Raw genomic sequence first — 22,300 nt, 5'->3', positions numbered from 1 at the left:
GAAATACTTGGAAAACAAACAACAATTGAGTTTTAAAAAAGGAGCAAGCTGTCAGGGGCATTGCCAGGCCACTGAGCTGTAGCGCAGCTGCGTCCCACACCAACTCCTCACCTGCGCCTTCTCCTTCTTTTCCTTTCGGCTTGTCCCGGTAGGGGTCACCACAGCATGTCATCTTTTATCATCTAAGTCTATCTCCTACATCATCCTCTCTAAGACAACCTCTCTAACATAACCTGCCCTCATGTCTTCCTCACTTATTCTTCTTCTTTCCATCTTATCCCATTGGGAGTCGCCACAATGTGTGATCTTTTTCAATCTAAGCCTATCTCGTGCATCTTCCTCTCTAACACCCACTGTCATGTGTTCCCTCACAACATCCATCAACCTTTTCTTTGGTCTTCTTCTCACTCTTTTACCTGGCAGCTATATCCTCAGCGCCCTTCTACCAATGTACTCACTCTCTCGCCTCTGGACATGCCCAAACCATTGAAGTCTCCTCTGTTGAACCTTGTCTGCACAACATTTAACCTTGGCTGTCCCTCTAATTAACTCATTTGTAATCCTATCCAACCTGCTAACTCCAAGCGAGAACGTCAGCATTTTCATTTCTGCCACCTCCAGTTCTGCTTCCTGTTGTTTCTTGAGTGCCACCATCTCTAATCTGTACATCATGGCCAGCCTCACCACTGTTTTATAAACTTTGCCCTTCATCCTAGCAAAGACTCTTCTGTCACATAACACACCAGAGACCTTCCGCCAGTTGTTCCAATCTGCTTGGACCCGTTTCTTCACTTCTTTACCACACTCACCACTGCTCTGGATTGTTGATCTCAAGTATTTGAAGCCGTCCACCCTTAATATCTCTTCTCCCTGTCGCCTGACACTTCCCCCTCCACCCCTCTCATTCACGCACATATATTCTGTCTTACTTTGGCTAATCTTCATTTCTCTCCTTTCCAGTGCATGGCTCCATCTTTGTAATTGTTCCTCCACCTGCTCCCTGCTTTCACTGCATATCACAGTATTATCTGAAAACATCATGATCCAAGGGGATTCCAGGCTAACCTTATCCGTCAGCCTATCCATTACCACAGCAAACAGGAAGGGGCTCAGAGCCTATCCCTGATGCAGTCCCACCTTCACCTTAAATTCTCCTGTCACACCTATGGCACACCTCACCACTGTTCTGCTGCCCTCATTCATGTCCTGTACTATTCTAACATATTTCTCCCCCACACCAGACTTCCGCATGCACTACCACAGTTCCTCTCTTGGTACTCTGTCATAGGCTTTCTCAAGATCTACAAAGACAATATAGCGCCTTCTGACCTTCTCTGTAGTTTTCAATTAGCATCCTCAAGGCAAATAATACATTTGTGGTACTCTTTCTAGAAATGAAACCATACTGTTGCTCGCAGATACTGAGTTCTGACCTGAGTCTACTCTCCACTACTCTTTCCCATAACTTCAATGTGTGGCTCATCAACTTTATTCTTCTATAGTTGCCAGATTTCTGCAAGTCCCCTTTGTTCTTAAAAATGGGAACTTGAAAACCTTTCCTCCATTCTTCAGGCATCTTCTCGCCCGCTAGTATTCTGTTGAATAAGTTGGTCAAAAACTCCACAGCCACCTCTCCAAATTACTTCCATACCTCTACCGGAAGGTCATCAGGACAAACTGCCTTTCCATTTTTCATCCTTTGTAGTGCCTTTCAAACTTCCCCCTTGCTAGTCATTGCCACTTCCTGGTCTTTCACATTTGCCTCTTCTACAATTCCTTCACTCTCGTTTTCTTCATTCATCAAAGTATTCTTTGCATCCATTCAGCACACAACTGGCACCAGTCAACACATTTCCATCTCTATCCTCAATCATCCTTACCTGCTGCACATGCTTCCAATCTCCATCCCTCTGTCTGGTCAACCTGTGGAGATCCTTTTGTCTTTCTTTCATGTCCAACCTGGTGTACATGTTGTCATATGCCTCTTGTTTCGCCACCTCTACCTTTGCCCTAGGTCGCATTTCAATGTATTAATTTTGCCTCTCTTTAGTCCTCTCACTGTCCCACATCTTCTTGGCTAATCTCTTTCCTTGGATGACTTCCTGAATTTTGCGGTTCCACCACCAAGTCTCCTTCTCCCCTTTCCTACCAAAAGACATACCAAGTACTCTCCTGCCTGTCTCTCTGATCACCTCTGCTACAGTAGTTCAGTCTTCTGGGAGCTCTTCCTGTGCATTGAGAGCCTATCTCACCTCTTTCCGGAAGTCCACACAGCATTCTTCCTTTCTAAACTTCCACCACCTGGTTCTCTGCTCTACCTTTGTCTTCTTAATTTTCCTCCCCACCACCAGAGTCATCCAACACAGCACCATCCTGTGTTGTCGAGCAACACTCTCCCCTACCACTACTTTACAGTCAGTAACCTCGTTCAGATTACATCGTCTGCACAGAGTATAATCCACCTTCGTGCTTCTACCTCTGCTCTTGTAGGTCACTATATGTTCCAGTCTCTTCTGGAAAAAAGTGTTCACTACTGCCATTTCCATCCTTTTTGCAAAGTCCACCACCATCTGTCCCTTAAAGTTCTTTTCCTGAATGCCCGATTTACCCATCACTTCTTCATCGCCCCTGTTTCCTTCACCAACATATTTATTACAATCTGCACCAATCACAACTCTCTCTCTCTCTCTCTCTGGGATGCTCAGAACTACTTCATCTAGTTCCTTCCAGAATTTTTTTTTCAACTCTCGGTCACAACCTACCTGTGGGCCATAGCCACTAATCACATTATACATAAGTTTCAATTTCAAGTTTCAGCCTCATCACTCTGATACTCTTTTCATCTCCATGACACTCTTGGCCAGCTCTTCCTTTAAAATGACCCCTACTCCATTTCTCTTTCCATCTACTCCACGGTAAAATAACTTAAACCCTGCTCCTAAACTTCTAGCCTGACTAAATTTCCACCTAGTCTATTGGATGCACAATATATCAACCTTTCTCCTCATCATCATGTCAACCAACTCCTGACCTTTTCTTGTCATAGTCCCAACATTCAAAGTCCTTACATTTAGTTGTAGGCTCTGTGCCTTCCTTTTCTTCTTCTGCCGACCAAGCCGCTTTCCTCCTTTTATTTGTCTTCAACCCATGGTAGCTGAATTCCCACCTACGTACTGTAGCTTAACGGTGCCGGGGGTGGGCGTTGTGAACCCAGGCCACGACCGATCCGGTATGGGATTCGTTAGATGAACGCTCACATGTGTTTGGCACAGTTTTACGCTTGATTCCCTTCCTGATGCAACCCTCTGCTTTTATCCGGGCTTGGGACCGGCCTACAAATTGCACTATCTTGTGCTCCCCATCGGGCTGCAGATAGTCAAATAAAGACAATCAAATAAACAAAGTCAACATACAAGGTACACAATTCACATAGTACTACCTAGGCTAAGTTAAAGTAAGGGTCCGAACACATATGAAGATAGAAGAAAATGAGAGCTAAAAGAGACTAAAACCATCATGATCCTGCAGTGTTTCACATGCCAGGATTGGAGAAATTTAAAGTTGAGGGTTGTGTCCACGTGTTTGGGCCCTTTTAAGTTCTCACAGTCCTCGTTGTAGTCTTCCAACTTGTCGTCCAATGTAGGCTTCGGTAGCGTTAGGTCGTCGATAGTGTTAGCTCGTCGCTCGTGTTATCCCGTCTCTAATGTTATCTTGTCTCTAGCATTAGCTCTTTATACCGTTAGCTCATCGTTTGTTATTTAATTTCACTCTCAATGGTTGGTATGTGTCCTTGTTGTCTTACTCTTTGTGTTCCAATGTAGGTCTCATTAACATTAGCTCGTCGATAGCCTTAGCTTGTCGCTAGTGTTAGCTCATCACGAGCATTGACACACTGTACGCCTCTGCTGCACCAAGAGATTCTGTCCATAAAAGTTATGAACAAAATCGGTGACAAAGGGCAGCTTTGGCAGAGTCCAACTCTCACCGGAAATGAATCCAACTTATTGCCGGCAATGCAGACCAAACTCTGACACCGGTGGCACAGGGACCGAACAGCCCTTATCAGGGGGTTTGGTACCCCATATTCCCGAAGACCCCCCACAAGACTCCCTGAGGGACATGGTCAAACGCCTTCTCCAAATCCACAAAACACATGTAGACTGGTTGAGTCAACTCCCATCCACCCTTTAGGATCCTGCCGAGGGTGTAGAGCTGGTCCACTGTTGTAGGACGAAAATTACAATGCTCCTCCTGAATCTAAAATCAGACTTCCAGACAGACCCTCCTCTCCAGCACCCCTGAATAGACCTTACCTGGGAGGCTGAGGAGTGTGATCCCCTATAGTTGGAAAACACCCTCCGATTCTCCTTCTTAAAAGGCGGGACCACCACCCCAGTTTGCCAATCCAGAGGCACTGTCCCCGATGTCCACACAATGTTGCAGAGGCGTGTCAACCAGGACAGCCCGACAACATCCAGAGCCTTTAGGAACTCCGGGCGACTTTCATTCACCCCCGGGGGCCCTGCCACCAAGGAGATTTTTAACCACCTCAGTGGTCACCCTCAACCCCAGATATAAAAGATATAGATATAGAGGAGCCCAACTCAGAGAACCCAGACTCATCTTAATCATGGGAAGGTGTGTTGGTGGAATTGAGGTCTTCGGAGTATTCTCCCCACCGACTTATAACATCCCGTTGAGGTCAGCAGTTCCCCTTCCCTACTATATACGGTGTTGACGGTTTACTGCTTCCCCCTCCTGAAACACCTCATGGTGAATCAGAATTTTCTCGAAGCCGTCTTGAAGTCATTCTCCATGGCCTCACTGAACTCCTTCCACGCCCGGGTTTTTGCCTCAGTGAGCTCCATTCCGCTTGGCCAGCCGGTACCTATCAGCTGCTTTGGGAGTCTCACAGGCCAAAAATGCCAAATAGGACTCTTTCATCATCTTGAAAACATCCCACACTGTTGGTGTCCACCAACAAGTTTGGGGTTGCTGCCACGACAGGCGCCGACCACCTTACAGCCAAAGCTCTGGTCGGCCTCCTAAGCAATGGAGGGATGGAACCTCATCCACTCGGACTCAATGTCTCCCGCCTCACCTGGATTGTGAGCTAAGTTCTTCTGGAGGTGGAAGTTTAAATTCCTTCTGACAGGGGAATCTGCCAGCCATTCCCAGCTTTCAGACAAGTTTGGGCCTGCCACATCAGACCGGCATCTTCCTCCACCATCAGAGCCAATTCACCACCAGGTGGTGATCATTTGACAGCTCCGCCCCCTCTCTTCACCCGTGTGTCCAAGACATACAGTCCTAAGTCCGATGGCACGACCACAAAGTTGATCATCGAACTGCGACCCAGTGTGTCTTAGTGCCATGTGCACATGTGGACACCCTTATGACTGAACATGGTGTTTGTTATGGACAATCCATGATGAGCACAGAAGTCCATAGAACACTATTTGGGTTCTGATTGGGGGGGGGCTGTTCTTCCCAATCACGCTCTTCCAGGTCTCACTGTCGTTGCCCACGTGGACATTGAAGTCCCACAGCAGAATGATGGAGTCTCCAGAGGGAGCCCTCTCCAGCAATCTCTCTAAGGACTCCGAAAAGGGTGGTTACTCTGAACTGATGTTTGGTGCATCGGGACAAACAGCAGTCAGGACCCGCCCCCTACCTGCAGTCGGAGGGAGGCTACCCTCTCATCCACCAGATTAAACCCCGACATACAGACCACGAGCCGGGGGACAATAAGTATAAGTATACCCACACCTGCTCCGCGTCCCTCACTCTGGGCAACTCCAGAGTAGAACAGAGTCCAACCCCTCTCAAGAGGAGCAGTACTAGAGCCCAAGTGGTGCGGAGAGGCGAGTCTGACTTTATCAAGTCAGAACTTCTCGACCTCACGCACCAACTCGGTCTCCTTCCCTGCCAAAGTGGAGACATTCCATGCCCCTCAAGTAGTGGTTCTTAGTCTGGGTTTGATCAAACCCAAAGGGTTCAGTGAGTCGGTCTCAGGGGTTCGGTGGAGCCTCTGCTGCAGAGATCAAGATACACCGACTCTTCATGTTTACACATGATGACATGCCCCACTTGGTCATCACTCTCTGCATATGGGACATTAATTGGCCAATCAGTGGTGTGAGGAATTTAGTGCACTCAGGAGTGATCCAATGTGTGAATGCCATTGTAGTATTTCATGTAATTACTTTCTTCAAATTTTAATCCATACTATGCTGAGCAGAAAAAGAAAGTGGTCGGATGAATATTTACAACATGGATTATTCTCTATGACAAGTTCTCCCACTTACAAATTTTGGAGGGGTCTGAAAATGTCATTGTAGGTGCATTTGCACTGTGAGAGAGATAACAGATACACAGACATGCATTGACAAGAAAAATCCAGAAATCACAATGTATGATTTTTTTAAATGATTTATTTGTGTGATACATCTGCAAATAAGTATTTGAACACCTGAGAAAACCAATGTTAATATTTGGTACAGTAGCCTTTGTCTGCAATTGCAGACGTCAAACGTTTCCTGTAGTTGGTCACCAGGTTTGCACACACTGCAGGAGGGATTTTGGCCCACGGCTCCACATAGATCAGACAGGTTTCTGGGCTGCCCCTGAGAACCAAGGAGTTTCAGCTACCTCTAAAGAGTTTCTATTGGGTTTAGATCTGGAGACTGGCTAGGCCGGGCCAGAACCTTGATATGCTTCTTACAGAGCCACTCCTTGGTTTTCCTGGTTGTGTACTTCAGGTCATTGTCATGTTGAAAGACTCAGGCATGACCCATCTTCAATGCTCTGACTGAGGGAAAGAAGTTGTTCCCCAAAATCTCACAATACATGGCCGCGGTCATTCTCTCATTAATACAGTGCAGTCATCCTTTCCCATGTGCAGAAAAACACCCCCAAAGCACGATACTACCACCCCCATGCTTCACAGTTGGGATGGTGTACTTGGGATGGAAGTCATCATTCATCTTCCTCCAAACACGGTTACTGGAATTATGACCAAAAGTTCAATTTTGGTCTCATTTGACCACAAATCCTCCTCCTATGACTCCTCTGTATCATCCAAATGGTCATTAGCAAACTTAAGACGGGGCCTTGACATGTGCTGGTTTAAGCAGGGGGACCTTCCGTGCCATGCATCATTTCAAACCATGATGTCTTAGTGTATTACCAACAGTAACCTTGGAAACGGTGGTCCCAGCTCTTTTAAGGTCATTGACCAAGTCCTGTCGTGTAGTCCTAGGCTGATTCTTCCCCTTTCTAAGGATCATTGAGACCCCACGAGGTGATATCTTGCATAGGGTTCCACTCCGATTGAAATTGACTGCCATGTTTGCTTCAACAGTGGAGCTTTTTCCACCAAACTGCTTGGGAATTTCTCCATAGCCCTTTCCAGCCATCTGGAGTTGTAATATTTTGTCTCTGGTGTCTTTAGGCAGCTCTTTGGTCTTGGCCATGTTACAAGTTTGAGTCCTACTGATTGTATGGAGTGGACAGGTGTTTTTATGCAGCTAACGACCTCACACAGGTCTATCTGATTCAGGATAATACATGGAGTGGAGGTGGACTTTTAGATGCGGACAAACAGGTCTTTGAGGGTCAGAATTGTAGCTGATAGGTTTTCAAATACTTATTTGGACCTGCATCACACAAATAAATTGTTGAAAAACCATACATTGTGATTTCTGGATTTTTCTTTTTAGATTATCTCTCTCTCACAGTGGAGATGCACCTACAATGAAAATTTCAGACCCCTCCAGGATTTCTAAGTGGGAGAACTTGAAATATAGCAGGGTGTTCAAATACTAATTTTCTTCACTGTACTGGAACGGGATCGGAGTCAGCATTCTACCTGCATGATTTGCAATGCCAACTTGAGCAAATCTAGTTTCGCACCCGCAAAACTAAAGGAACACTTTGAAAAGCTGCATCTAGATGGGAAAATAAGAACACAAGGCTTATTGAATTCAAGGCGAAGAGAGCCAGATTCGATGATAAGGTCATGACCTGCTCTTAGATATGTACCCATTAACAAACCAATCCTCACAGCATCATATGAAGTTGCATTCCTGATCACAAAGCAGGGCAACCCAGACACAATTGGTGTAACACTTGAAAAAAAAGATGGCGAATTTGATACACAGAACAGCAGCCCAAGGTAGATCATCCCAAATTTCTCTTTCAAATGACGCCATTAGCGACAGAATAGAGGACATGAGTAAAGACATCTTGGCTCAAGTCGTCGCAGAGCTGATTTCAAGCATGGAAAAATTCTGCCTTCAACTCGACGAGACTACAGACATAGCTAATCTTAGTCATCTTGCTGTTTTTGTGCGGTATGTGAAAGATGACATGCTAAAAGAAGAGTTTTTATTTTGTAAGCTTCTTACAACAACAATTATGGCAGCTGATGTGAAGAAGCTAGTTGGATGATTTCTTCAGAGACAATAATCTTTCGTGGGATGTGGTTTATGTAGTTTGTATGGACGGACTTCCAGTCATGCTCGGAAGAAAGTATGGTTTTGGTGCGCTAGTAAAAGCCAATGCACATACATCATTGTTACGCATAGTATTCTACACAGACATGCATTGACTACAAAAACCTTGCCCCCAAAAATGATTAAAAGTAGTATTAAAGTATTAAAAACGGTACTGGAATGTGTGAACTCTGTGCTCTGAGGCACTCTTCAGTGAGCTGTGTCAAGAAATAGCCACTGGGTTCAAATTACTGATGTATCATTCTTATTTTGGTGGTTATCCCAGGGGCAGGTGCTGAATTGTGTTTTCACTTTGCGTGTTGAATTTGCTTTGTTTTGGAAGAGCACCAATATTGTCATGCAGATTGCTCCAAAAAATCTGAGTTGATTCTCATTTTAAGGTACATGGCTGATAAATTCGCAGAACTTAATCAGCAGATGCAGAGGGTGGTGGCAACATCATGGAAGCAGAAGAAAACCTGAAGCCTTTTTTAAAAAAAAAAAAAAAAAAAAGCTTATTTATGGAAACGACAAACAGTGAACAATAACTTTGCAAACCTTCCCCTTCTTGACAATTGTTTAAGTAAGATCGAAGATGTGTCTGGATTTGACATATCTGTACCCATGGAACTGAAACAAGCAATTGCCACGCATTTAGATGACCTGGCCACCGCCCAGTTCACATCGCAGCCGGCCCCTATGGCCACTCTCAAAGCTGGGTGAGACCATGGGAAGGGGGACCCATGTTACATTTTTGGGCCAAGCCCCTTCTCCAGGTCTGGCTTCAGATGGGGGCCTTGATGACCCAGATCTAGGCAAGGGAAACAGTCATCCAATTTTTACACTCGTCATAGGGGTTTTGGAGTCGTACTTTTTCTGGTCCCTCACCTAGGACCTTTTAGCCATGGGTGACCCGACAGGGGGCGTGAAGCCCCAGACAACTTAGCTCCTAGGATCATCGGGGAACACAAAGCCCTCCACCACGATAAGGTGATGGCTCGAGGATGGGCATCCTCAACACCCTTCTCCCAATATACTCACTGTCTTTCCCCTGGCCATGTCAAAACTGTTGAAGTCTGCTCTCTAGAACCTTGTCTCCAAAACATCCAACTTTGGTTGTCCCTCTCATGTGCTCTTTTCTAATTCTATCCAACCTGCTCACTCCTCGAGAGAACCTCAACATCTTCATTTCTGCCACCTCCAGTTCTCCTTACTGTTGTCTCTTCAGCACCACCATATCTCATCACAAAGACACAATGAAGCTCTGTTTGACATTTGCTGTACTTTTCCACTCGCATCCTCAAAGCAAATAATGCATCCGTGGTACTCTTTCTAGGCATGAAACCACACTCGCACATTTTTTTTGTCCTGAGTCGAGCCTCCACTACTCTGAAAATGGGAATTAGCACATTTTTCCTACATTCTTCAGGCATCTTCAAGTATTTTGTTTTCAATAAATTGGTCAAAAACTCCACAGCCATCTCTCCAAATTGTTTCAATACCTCCAGGTATGTCAGCTGGACCAACTGTCTTTCCATTTTTCCATCCTTTTTAATGCCTTTCTAACTTCCCTCTGACTAATCATTGCCACTTTCTGGCCCTTCTCACTTGCATCTTCGACTCTTCCTTCTCTCTCATTTTCTTCATTAGTCAACTTCTCCAAGTATTCTTTCCATCTATTTAGAAAACTACTGGCACTAGTCAACACATTTCCATCTCTACCCTTAATCACCCTTACCTGCTGCACATCCTTCCCATCTTTATCCCTCTGTCTGGCCAACCAAGAGATCCTTTTCTTTCTTTTATGTCCAACCTGGTGTACATGTCATCATATGCCTCTTGTTGAGCCTTCGCCACCTCTACGTTTGCCCTACGTCGCATGTCAATGTATTCCTTTCGCCTCTCCTCAGTCCTCTCATGTGACCCTCTTCTTCTTCTTCATTAATCTCTTTCCTTGTATCACGTCCTCTATTTTGGGGTTCAACCACCGGGTCTCCTTCTCCCCTTCCCAACCACAAGACACACCAAGTACTTTCCTGCCTGTCTCTCTGATCACCTTGGCTGTTGTAGTCCAGTCTGTCCATCGAGAGCCTGTCTTACCTCTTTTTGAAAGGCCGCACAACATTCTTCCTTTCTCAGCTTCCACCACATGGTTCTCTGCTCTACCTTTGCCGTCCTAATCTTCCTCCCACTACCAGAATCATCCTACACACCACCGTCCTATGCTGTTGAGCTACACTCTCCCCTCCCCTACATCGTCTGCACAAAATACAATCCACTTGTGCCCTTCGATCTCCTATCTTGTAGGTCTTTCTATTTTCCTGCCTCTTGTGGAAAAAAAGTGTTCACTACAGTCATTTCCATCCTTTTTGGAAAGTCCACCTCTATCTGTCCCTCAAAGTTCATTTACTGGATGCCATACTTATCCATCTCTTCTTTATCGCCTCTTGTGTCCTTCACCAACATGTCTCAGAATTACTTCATCTAGTTCCTTCCAGAATTTCTCTTTCATCTCTAGGCCACATCCTACCTGTGGGCCATAGGTGCCAATCACATTATACAGAACACCCTCAAATCTCAGCCTCATTACTTGATCAGATACCCTTTACATCTCCAAGACATTCTTAGCCAGCTCTTCCTATAAAACAACACCTCTCTTCCCATCTACTCAATAGTAAAATAATTTAAACCCAGCTCGGAAAGTTCTAACCTTACTACCGTTCCACCTCCTCTCTTGGATGCACAATATAGCAACCTTTCTCCTAATAATCATCCCAACCAACTTCTGAGCTTTTCCTATCATCGCGCCAACATTCAAAGTCCCTACACTCAGTTGAAGGCTCTGTGCATTCCTCTTCTCCTTCTGCCGATGAATCTGGTTTCCCCCTCTTCTTTGTCTTCGACCCACAGTAGCTGAATTTCCACCAACACCCTGCAGGTTAGCGGTGCCTGGGGGTGGGCGTTTTTAACCCGGGCCACAACAGATCCAGTATAGGATTCTTTAGATGAACGCTCAGCTTTGTTTGGCACAGTTTTATGCCGGATGCCCTTCGTGAAGCAAGCAGGGAGCAGGCGGAGGAACAATTAGAAAAATGGAGGCACACACTGGAAAGGAGAGGAATGAAGATTAGCCGAAGTAAAACACAATATATGACCATGAATGTGAGGGGCGGAGGAGGAGGAGTGAAGAGATGGCGAGGGTGGATGACTTCAAATACTTGGGGTCAACAATACAGACCAATGGAGAGTGTGATCAAGAAGTGAAGAAATGGGTCCAAGTGGGGTGGAACAGTTGGCGGAAGGTGTCTGGTGTTCCCTGTGACAGAAGAGTCTCTGCTAGGATGAAGGGCAAAGTTTATAAAACAGTGGTGAGGCCGGCCATGATGTACGGATGAGAGACAGTGGCAATAAAGAAACAACAGGAACCAGAAATGAAGATGCTGAGGTTCTCACTTGGAGAGAGCAGGTTGGATAGGATTAGAAATGAGCTAATTCAAGGAACAGCCAAAGTTGGATGTTTTGGGGACAAGGTTAGAGAGAGCAGACTGAGATGGTTTGGACATGTTCAGAGACGAGAGAGTGAGTATATTGGTCGAAGGGTGCTGAGGATGGAGCTGCCAGGCAAAAGAGCGAGAGGAAGACCAAAGAAAAGGTTAATGGATATTGTGAGGGAGGACAAGAGGACAGTGGATGTTCGAGAGGAGGGGGCACGAAATAGGTTTAGATGGAAAAAGATGACACGCTGTGGCGACCCCTAACGGGACAAGCTGAAAGGAAACGATGAAGAAGCCCTTCATGAAGCAACCCTCTGCATTTATCCAGGTGGGGGACCAGCCCACAGATTGCACTGGCTTGAGCCCTTTTAGGGCTTCATTCGTCAAACAAGACATTCAATTACAGGAATGCACACACGTGCATGTTTACTCACACACAGACACACACACACTTATATAGCAACACATCCACACACGGTTTGGAGACCCTAAAGACTGCTCTATAGATATTGTATTTATCTATAATCAAGTTATTATTATTACTGACTTAGATAATAACTAAATGTATCCTCTAAAATGGTAAGAAAACAGACTTACGTGGTCAATCACCAGGTTGTCCTCCTTTTCTTCACCTCTCATTTTACGAACAAACATTTGGATGAACTCCTGGAATGTGGTTGCCATGTAAATGTCCTCGTTCTGCAGGAGCACACCAGCCCTCTGCTTTACCGCCTCCACCAACCTAGACAAATACACTTCTTAATATCAGTCTTAAGGTATTTGGAGGTCAGTCAAGGGTAAAGAAAAGGAAAATAAATGTATTTATATAGCGCATTTCATAGACAAGATAACTCATTGTGTTTTACATGATTAAAAGCATTTGAATAGAAAGAAATTAAACATTTAAAACAGGGGAAATAATAAAAAAGACAGAAATTACAAAAATAAGTGAGGAAATGAAAAATAAAAGTAAAATTAAAACAGTGCAAGGAATATTAAGAAGTGGAAATGTGGAAAATGAGAAAAAATAATTTTCAACCTGGATTTTAAAACATTCACACTTGGGGTTGATGTCACCCCTGTTGGCAATTTATTGAATTTGTGTACAGCATAGTAGCGCAATGCCGCTTCACCATGTTTGCCTTGGATTCTCCACTCCACTATTTGACCTGAGTCAGTCAATGTCAGAGCTCTCTGGGTTTGTATTTCGTATTTCTTTCATGTATTCAGGACCTAAACCAATTGTTGTGATTTACAGACCAGTAGGAAGACTTTAAAATCTATTATAAAGCTGACTGGAAGCCAGTGTAAGGACTTTAAAATTGGCGTTATATGCTCTGACCTCTTTGTTCTGGTCAGAACCTGAGGTGCACCATTTTGAATGAGCTCAGTAGACCATTACAGTCATCAAGTCTATCTGAGATAACAGCTTTTCCTGGTCTGCTGGACACATAGAAGCCTTCACTCTCAGTATGTTTTTCAGATAATAAAAGGCAGTTTTTCTGATTCATTTGATATGACTGTTGAAAGTCAAATCGGAATCTATAGAATTAAACAATTTTAAACCAATCCTTTAATCCTTATCTGTGGAATATAATGTGTAAAAAATACAGCCAGGCATGCTGTGAGGTCTATGTTGAGCAGAAATGCGAACCACGTACTACGTGGATGTTACTGGCCTTTGCAAAATGTGGTCAGCATTGCTTGGGGGTGGGGTGGGGCCTGGGCCTTTGGTTGGCACAACATTTCTAATATCCTGCCTCATTTAGTCCACTCAAAACGTCCAAATTCTCAAATTTTTGCGGTGTTGGGCTTTTCTTCTGTGCCATTTTGTGTCGAGCAGTCTGCTGATGGAGCTTGTCACAAATATTGGCGACTCCCCCATAAGACAGAACCTCAAACTAAGAACAAAATGGCTGTCAGGACTACTAGCTTCTCAGGAATACGAGCAGAAGCTAAGATTAGGAACTCAACTACTCTGACTCCCAATTGGGTCACATCAACCGGAAGATCAATGGACTTGAGTAGCAATTGTTTGAAAAGTCAGATCTACAAGGGAAACTGTCCATTTGCTACTTTAACCAATAAAAAAAAGGAAAATAATCATTAAAACCTTGAGCTAACACATTATTCCCTTTAAAATGTATTTAAATTAATACATTGACTGGAAATGAAATGAAAATATAGAAAAAAAATCAGACAACACAAATGGGGAAAAATTGTTGTGTTACTCTTCCATTATTTCTGAATTTCAGTAATAATGTATTTTAACTTTACAAATTAACTTTATCATAATTCTTGCTGGGGTTTCAAGTATTTAAAAACCTCACAAAAATACTTACAAAAATACCTATTTAACAAAAATAGTGTTGGAACCTATCCCAGCTATCTCTGGGCAGGAGGCAGATTACACCCTGAGCTAGTTGTTCACCAATCGGAAGGTACATGGAGAGAGACAACAGGCGCACTCCGAATCACAGCTCGGGGCCATTTAGAGTCTCCAATAAATGTATGTTTTTTAGGATGTGGGAGGAAACCAGAGTGCGCACAGAAAACCCACGGAGGCATTGGGAGAAAAACCAAACGCCACACAGGCAGGGCTCGGATTTGAACCCAGATCCTCAGAATTGTGAGATCAGCGTTCTATAGAGCTCCGGCACCATGCTTTCGAATTGAAAGTCAGCAATTTGTTAATGATTGAAAACCATTGGTATCAGTATTTGTAAATCAGTTTCTGTATTAAAATAGTATTGGCTTGATACCAAAATATGCAGTATTGCCCAATATTAAATATTGAGAAAAAAACTCAATTGAAGTTTATTACTTTACACTTTAAAAATCATTTATATTCATTTATTGTTGTTATTTTTCATGTTTTTTTTTAATGTAGCTGTTAATTGATATATTCAAATGTAAAATGGGCTGATGTTTAATTTAGGCAGTTCATGTTAAAATTTAAATTTAAGTAATTTTATATTTTTTGTTAGTGGTGTCAAATGTCAAAATAAAACCAACAACAAAAAAAAAATGAATTTATTTTCTGGATTTTCATGGCCATATTGTCTGTGCAGTCATGTCCAGACATCTCACTGGATCCCTCGGATTGAAAACAAGCTGTGCCGAATGGAAATGGCAGATGAACGAGACCGATTTTCAGATTGTTCTGATGCCCAACCCACCCATCTCCGGGTTGGGGGAAACGGCGGCCCGCGCCACCGCTAATGGCGGCCCGCGCGCATCGACACATTGACACATTCTGAGAGAAGGACGCCATTTCATCGTCCAACACAGATTTCTAGAATGTTGTATAAGAACGAGGATGGCTGTCGACGGAGCTTTTTATTAATACTGCTGCTTTCAGACAATTACACAACAGATACCACACTGCCTTCCCGGAACATTTGCTGGACATAACATTCGTTCGAGTTGAGTGACTATACGTCATTTGGCTAGTTAGCTCACGGTACACGCTATTGAACTGTCTTTGTACTTCCATTTTGTTATTGTTTTGTGTTGTATTCTATTGTGTGTGATTAAATTCTCGTAAACGCAATACAAGTGCTTCATTATATTTTGCTGGTTTGACCAAGGGGATTTATTCTAAATTCACACGTATCGTATCCCCCCCCACCCCCCCAATTATTATTATTTGGAACCCACAAAGCTCTTGTCCTTTGCACGTATGCGATCCATTTTTCGCGACAAACCAGGTTTTTTGGATACGTGAAGAGTGAATCCATCCTCCCGAGTTTTCGAGCAAAATCCAGCGGGTCGTTACCAGGCATTTTGGCTAACACGCAGAAAAAACAGCTAATTTCACCACTGTCGGCGTCTGCAAAAAATGTCACTTCCTTTTTGTTCCTTCTTCTTGTTCAACACAAAAGCCTTGAGAGACTTTTTATGGCGGGAGATGGAAAAAAAAAAAAAAAAAAAAAAAATCAATATACGGCAACTTTCTAATGTACTGTGAACAAATGGATGAGTCCACTCCAGCTGATTTTTTTACTCATATGGGACTTTATATGCCGGGTGTGATAGAGATGTATAATTTTTGTTTTGTTTCATACCTGGTGTTATGTTATTTGAAGATGTATGTCACAACTGTGGATCCCACCAGAAGCGATAAACAAGATGAATTTTGTCATATAAAGTACATGGATTGAACCACCCCATTAAATGCTCCTCTATTCTCGCGCAGGCAGAGACCTCACTCACGTCATTCGAGCTATCTGGCGCTCAGTTTGCTTTTATAAACGAGCGCAACCCACCCAGTCAGTTTTAAAAATGTAGTGCAGGTCTCCTCCAAGTTGGAGGTATTGCTATGGCTGTTTACCATGAAACAGTGCATCCTTGAACAAATGGACCTAGATGAATTATGATACATTTAATTCTGCTTCGAAATTGATCGTGAAGCCAGCAGCGCAGATGAGATGGAGAACCAAGGAGCACACTGAGTGTCATCACAGCATGTGACTACAATGGATGAATCACGAGAGATGATCTCTGTGATATTCTACGTGCAGCAACAATTTTTGCCGTGTAAATGTCAAGTCACCCAGAAGCCGTGTGGGACAATACGACAGTCACGTCATGCAATGCAGGCGTTGTCAGCCTCCTGAGCATTGGAGTATAAAGAGGCCCGAGGAGGATAAAGATAGTGAAAATAAATACAATGCTCAGTAGTTTTATCACAAGAGAGACATTTGACCAAATCAAGCACAAAAACCTAATAAGTTAATGGGTGAATCACATATAACAAAAGAAGTGGGTAGCAATTTTGATCAATAAAGGTGTGGCATTCAAGGTAAAAAATGAAGTAAAGGATGATTTGTGTCTATATGCAATGATTGTAGGAACAACAAGAGACACGGCTTTGTCAATATTAACTGTACAGTATATGTACCAATTGAAGAAAAGGGAATATTCTTAACTAACTATTATCTAAAAAAACAAATGATGTAAGGGAATGATGATGATGAGGTGATTTGAATATAACCAAAGGGGACCAAGAACAAGGACCTTCTTTTCCTTTCGGATTGTCCCATTAGGAGTCCCAACAGGATATCATCCTTATTTTTTTTAATTCTATCTCCTGCGTCCTCCTCTCTAGCACCAACTGCCCTCATTTCTTCCTTTACAACATCTCCTCTCTGGTCTTCCTCAAGCTCTCTTGCCTGGAAGCTCCATCCTCATCCTCCTTCTACCAATATAGTCTGTCTCCACTGGACCTGTCCAAACCATTGAAGTCTACCCACTCAAACTTTATCTCCAAAACGTATAACCTTGGCTGTATCTCTGATAATATCATTTGAAATTTTATCCCACCTGGTCACTCAAAGAGAGAATCTTACCATCTTAATTTCCACCACCTCCAGCTCTGCTTCCTGTTGTCTCTTCAGTGCCACTGTCTCAAATTCGTACATCATGGCTGGCCTCACCAGTTTGATCAATTTTGCCTTTCATTTTAGCAGAGACTCTTCTGTCACACCACAAATGACACCTTCCTCCACCCGTTCCAACCTGCTTGCACCCGTTTCTTCACTTCCTTCCCACACTCACCATTGATCTGGACTGCTGACACCAAGTAATTAAGGCAAGCCATCCTATTCAGGGTCCATCCACGTTTGTGAATCCAAATGCATCCAACAGCTGATCCAAATGCCTATGCCACATTACGTCCTGTCCAATTTTCACCCTGTAGGGTAACGGTTCTGTCTGTGACCCGATTGTGCCAAGTTGCCACTTTTGTCTTTAGTTGTGGTCGTCTTTGGCTATCACTTATGGTCTCATTTGGAAAGTATGCACTGAGCGTGTCTGGGATCAGAGAACAGATTCAGACAGTTTTCTTGGTACATGCTGCTGTAGACTGGGTTTCAGTAATTCTAAGCATGAGCGCGGGGATGCCCTAGGAAGAGAATGGGGGAGTCTGTCCTGTTATAGCATGTGTGCTGCTGCAATAGATTACCAGAAAGTTTGCTATTTTCTCGCTTCTGTGCAGTGATGTATAGTCCTTATCTAGGGCCTTCATTGACTGTTTGAAAGTTTGAATGAAACATTCAGTGTGGCCGTTAGAAGCTGGATGGTACAGCACAATGGTGGTATTGTCATGAGCATGCGACATGGGGCTGGACACAAATCCAGGACTCCGAGGTAGGGACATGATGTAGCATGAAGCAAACCCTCACCCCAGTTTGTCTGGTGGCTGTCCAGGCCACCCAAAATGAGGAGCTTGACTGACTAGTTCAGGAGGTCGGCTAGGATGCCAAGCACCATGGTCCCTACGGGGCGACTCAGGTGGACGCCCAGGAGGGGTGTCCCATTGGAAACAGTGGAACCAAACAGGAGCGCAGGTGACCGCTGAAGACAAAGCCCTGCTGTGGCGTGGTCAAGAGCAAGCTGCTGACGTTGGTCAAGCACTGCAGAGGAGTGGTCGGGAGACGGCGGCTGCTGATGGACGAGTACTGCCGAGGTGTGGGCGAGAGGCAGTCTGGGATCGAGGGCCGCTGAGGATTGGGCTGGATGCAGCTCACGGTTGAGGACCACCGAGGCTTTGGTGAGAGCTGGCTTGGGATCGAGGACTGCTGTGGCTTGGGCCAGAGGTGGCGGGGGTTCGAGGGCCGGGGAGGGTTGGGCAAGTGGGGGCTGTGGTTCAGGCTATGTTGAGGTATGTTGTTGAGAGAGGAGGTGCGCCCCTGTTTGGGCGTGAATGCAGTCACCCACATTTGAGAAATGTACGGGTGTGGTCAGTCATGGCCGCAGATATAAAGTTACAGGTGTGGTCCCCCAGTCATGCCCGCAGATAAAGTTGCGTGTGTGATTAGGGATGGCATCTCAAGACCATGAAATAACTTACTGAGTTGTTATACTAGAGTATGCAATTGTTACCTAATACCATAATCATAACTTATATACACTGCACAGACTGAGACAGACATTTTTAAAAGGTCAATAGACATTCAATTTCAAACATATTATCAAACCCTAGTATTCATAACATCAAATCATTTTATTTCATCATGATGTATTGTTATAATCTATTGTAATTTACAGCGGTATCTATTGTCAATCCATTAATGAACGCTAGCAGTAGATGATGTATATCTTCCTAATACATGTAGAGGGCAAAAGTTTTCAACTTCAAGATGACGCGGTACCACGGGAGAAAATGACCTTTCGCATTTAGATATATGGACAGACTGGTCTAATGTTAGGACTTACATCAAGTCAAAGTAAATCAGAATCTCATTTATTATAGTTAGATAGTGAAGCATTATATGTGTTAAATCCCGGAAATGTTTTCAGTGTAACTGAATTTCCTTTGACATGGCTCATGATGTCATACACAAGGTAACTAATGTGCTTTACATAATTAAAGAGATTTGAAAATAAAGAGATGAAACATTTAAAACAAGATAAAAATAATAAAAATGACAAACACAATATTTAAAAAAAGACAATTAAAACTACATACAAGTAATATGATTAAAAAAGGGATATACACTAAATAGCATGAGAAATAAGAAGAGTTTTCAACCTGGATTTGAAAACATTCACACTTGGGGCTGACCTCCCCTTTGTTGGCCCATTTATTCCATTTGTGTGCAGCCTAATAGCTAAATGTTGCTTCACCATGTTTGCTTTGGACACTTGCGCACCACTATTTGACCTGAGTCAGTCGATCTCTGAGCTCTAAGGCTCTCTCGAACCTTGTCTCCAAAACGTCCAACTTTGGCTGTCCCTCTAATGAGCTCTTTTGTAATCCCATCCAACCTGTTCACTCCAACCGAGAACCCCAGCATCTTCATTTCTGCTACCTCCAGTTCTGCTTCCTGTTGTTTCTTCAGTGCCACCGTCTCTAATCTATTCCGTACATCATGGCCAGCCTCACCACTGTTTTATAAACTTTGCCCTTCATCCTAGTGGAGACTCTTCTGTCGCATAAAACACCAGACACCTTCCGCTAACTGTTCCACCCCGCTTGGACCCGTTTCTTCACTTCTTTACCACACTCTCCATTGCTCTGTATTGTTGACCCCAAATATGTAAAGTCATCCACCCTCGCTATCTCTTCTCCCTGGAGCTTCACTCCTCCTCCTCCGCCCCTCACATTCATGGTCAAATATTCTGTTTTACTTCGGCTAATCTTCGTTCCTCTCCTTTCCAGTGCGTGCCTCCATCTTTCTAATTGTTCTTCCACCTGCTCCCTGCATGAGATCGGCTGAGATGGAAAAAGATGACACGCTGTGGCGACCCCTAACGGGACAAGCCGAAAGTAAAATAAGAAGATTCAGGACCTAAATTATTTTGTGATTTCTAGACCAGTATAACTGTCATCTGCATAGCTATGGTAGTCAAAATGTAAGTTTTGAAGAATTTGACCCAAGGGTAGCATATACAGGCTGAAAAGGATAGGTCCAAGAAATGACAATTGATGGACCCCATAGGTCATTGCCATTCGCTGAGACTGAGCACCTCCAATGGTCATGTTTAGGATCAGGCTTCTTTTGCTACCAATGTTTATGAAATAAATACGTAAATTAATGTCAAGACCAACATTCCCTCTAACTTTTTATGTGTTTGAATAAACACACTAACCTCGTGAACGCCCCCTTTGACCACTGTGAGCAACATCCAGACGTATGCACTGTGGTCAGATCACTGTCGTCCATTGAAGTTACATAGCTCATTCAAAGATTCAGATTACAGCATTTACATTCCCGTCACAACATTTCTATGAACAATTTTGTGTTTTTGCAAACTTACAATAAAAATGTCAACAAACAAAAAATGCATTGCTAACTAAACCAAGCCAACTATGAACTATAAATTTGAAAGGTTGCTTGCAACTTTGTTTCATTTTTTTAACCTACAATGATATCCCTTTCATGGTCAAGTTGTCCAATGTCACTTCCAGTTCGTGTTAACCAGAAAAATAACTATAAAACAAAGAGAATTAATGTGTTTTTGAAACAACCACAGTCTCTTTCAAGAATATAATGGAAAACACCACACTGACATGGGTTAATGTTGAACATAACACAAAAAAAAAAAAAAAAAAAAAAAAAAACACAATAGGCCAGGCGTTGAAAACAATGTAAAAATCTGTGGACAAGAAATCATGGGAAAAAGTACAGAGATACATTTTTAGACGATACAAGCGTATGATAGGGCAGAACAAGTTGAAGAAGTTGATAACAAAAAACTTCACACCCACCTCTCCCAATTGTTTCCATACCTCCACAGGTTGTCATCAGGACAAACTGCTTTTTGATTTTTCAACCATCTGTCCACCAAGAGCCTGTCGCAACTCTTTCTGAAAGGATGCACAACACTTCCTTTCTCAGCTTCCACCACATGGTTCTCCTCTACCTTTGTCTTCCTCCCCAGTCATCCTACAATGCACCATCATATGCTGTTGAAATAAACTCTCCCCGACCACTACTTCCTCCAGATTACATCATCCATCCATCCATTTTCTAGCACTTCTCCGGGTCGGGTCGTGGGGGAAGTAGCTTCAGCAGGGATACCCAGACTTCCCTTTCCCTCGCCACTTCTTCCAGCTCTTCCAGAGGGACGCCGAGGCATTCCCAGGCCAGCGCGACACTGAGTCCCTCCCAGATGACCGAACTTCTCATGGTATACCTAAGGGAGAGCCAGGACAACCTGTGGAGGAAACTCATTACGGCCACTTGTCAGTCACGACCCACAGCTCCTACCCATAGGAGAGGTTAGGAACGTAGATCTACTGGTAAATTGAGAGCTTCGACTTTCGACTTGGCTCCCTCTTCACCACAATGGACCGATACAAACTCTGCATCACTGCAGATTCTGCACCGATCCGCCTGTCGCTCTCCCGTTCCATTCTTCTCTTATTTGTTAACAAGACCCCAAGATACTTGAACTCGTCCACTTGGGGCAGGATCTCATCCCCAACTCAGAGAGGGCCTCCCTTTTCTGGCTGAGGACCAGTCTCCGATTTGGAGTTACTGATTCTCATTGTAGCAGCTTCACACTCAGCTGCAAACTGCTACAGTGAGCATTGGAGATCATGGCTTGATGAAGTTAACAAAACCACATCATCTGCAAAGAGCAGAGATGTGATGCTGCGGCCACCAAACCGGACATCCTCTACACCTCGGGTGCACCTAGGGATTCTGCCCATAAAAGTTATGAACAAAATCAGTCCAACTCTCACTGTCCTACTTATTGCTGGCAATACAGACCAGAACTCTGACAGCGGTCGTACAGGGACCGAACAGCCCAAATCAGGGGGTTCGGGACCCCATACTCTCGAAGAATTCCCCACAAGAT

At 43.8% G+C, this 22,300-nt stretch overlaps 1 protein-coding gene across 4 annotated transcripts in view; it reads right to left on the bottom strand.

Moving 5' to 3' along the window:
- LOC133493198 (mitochondrial 10-formyltetrahydrofolate dehydrogenase-like) overlaps nt 1-22,300 on the bottom strand; it is a 212,475-nt gene that overhangs the window by 107,291 nt on the left and 82,884 nt on the right. For all 4 annotated transcript variants that reach the window (XM_061806244.1, XM_061806245.1, XM_061806246.1 and 1 more), the window contains one exon: nt 12,587-12,731. In XM_061806244.1, coding sequence (XP_061662228.1) covers nt 12,587-12,731 — 145 coding nt within the window. The remainder of the gene's footprint in view (nt 1-12,586; nt 12,732-22,300) is intronic.

The sequence above is a fragment of the Syngnathoides biaculeatus genome, chromosome 20, assembly GCF_019802595.1.
Source record: "Syngnathoides biaculeatus isolate LvHL_M chromosome 20, ASM1980259v1, whole genome shotgun sequence".
In the NCBI taxonomy this organism is placed as follows: domain Eukaryota; kingdom Metazoa; phylum Chordata; class Actinopteri; order Syngnathiformes; family Syngnathidae; genus Syngnathoides; species Syngnathoides biaculeatus.
The sequence above is the reverse complement of the archived record's forward strand: the minus strand, read 5'-3'. Positions and strand labels throughout refer to the sequence as shown.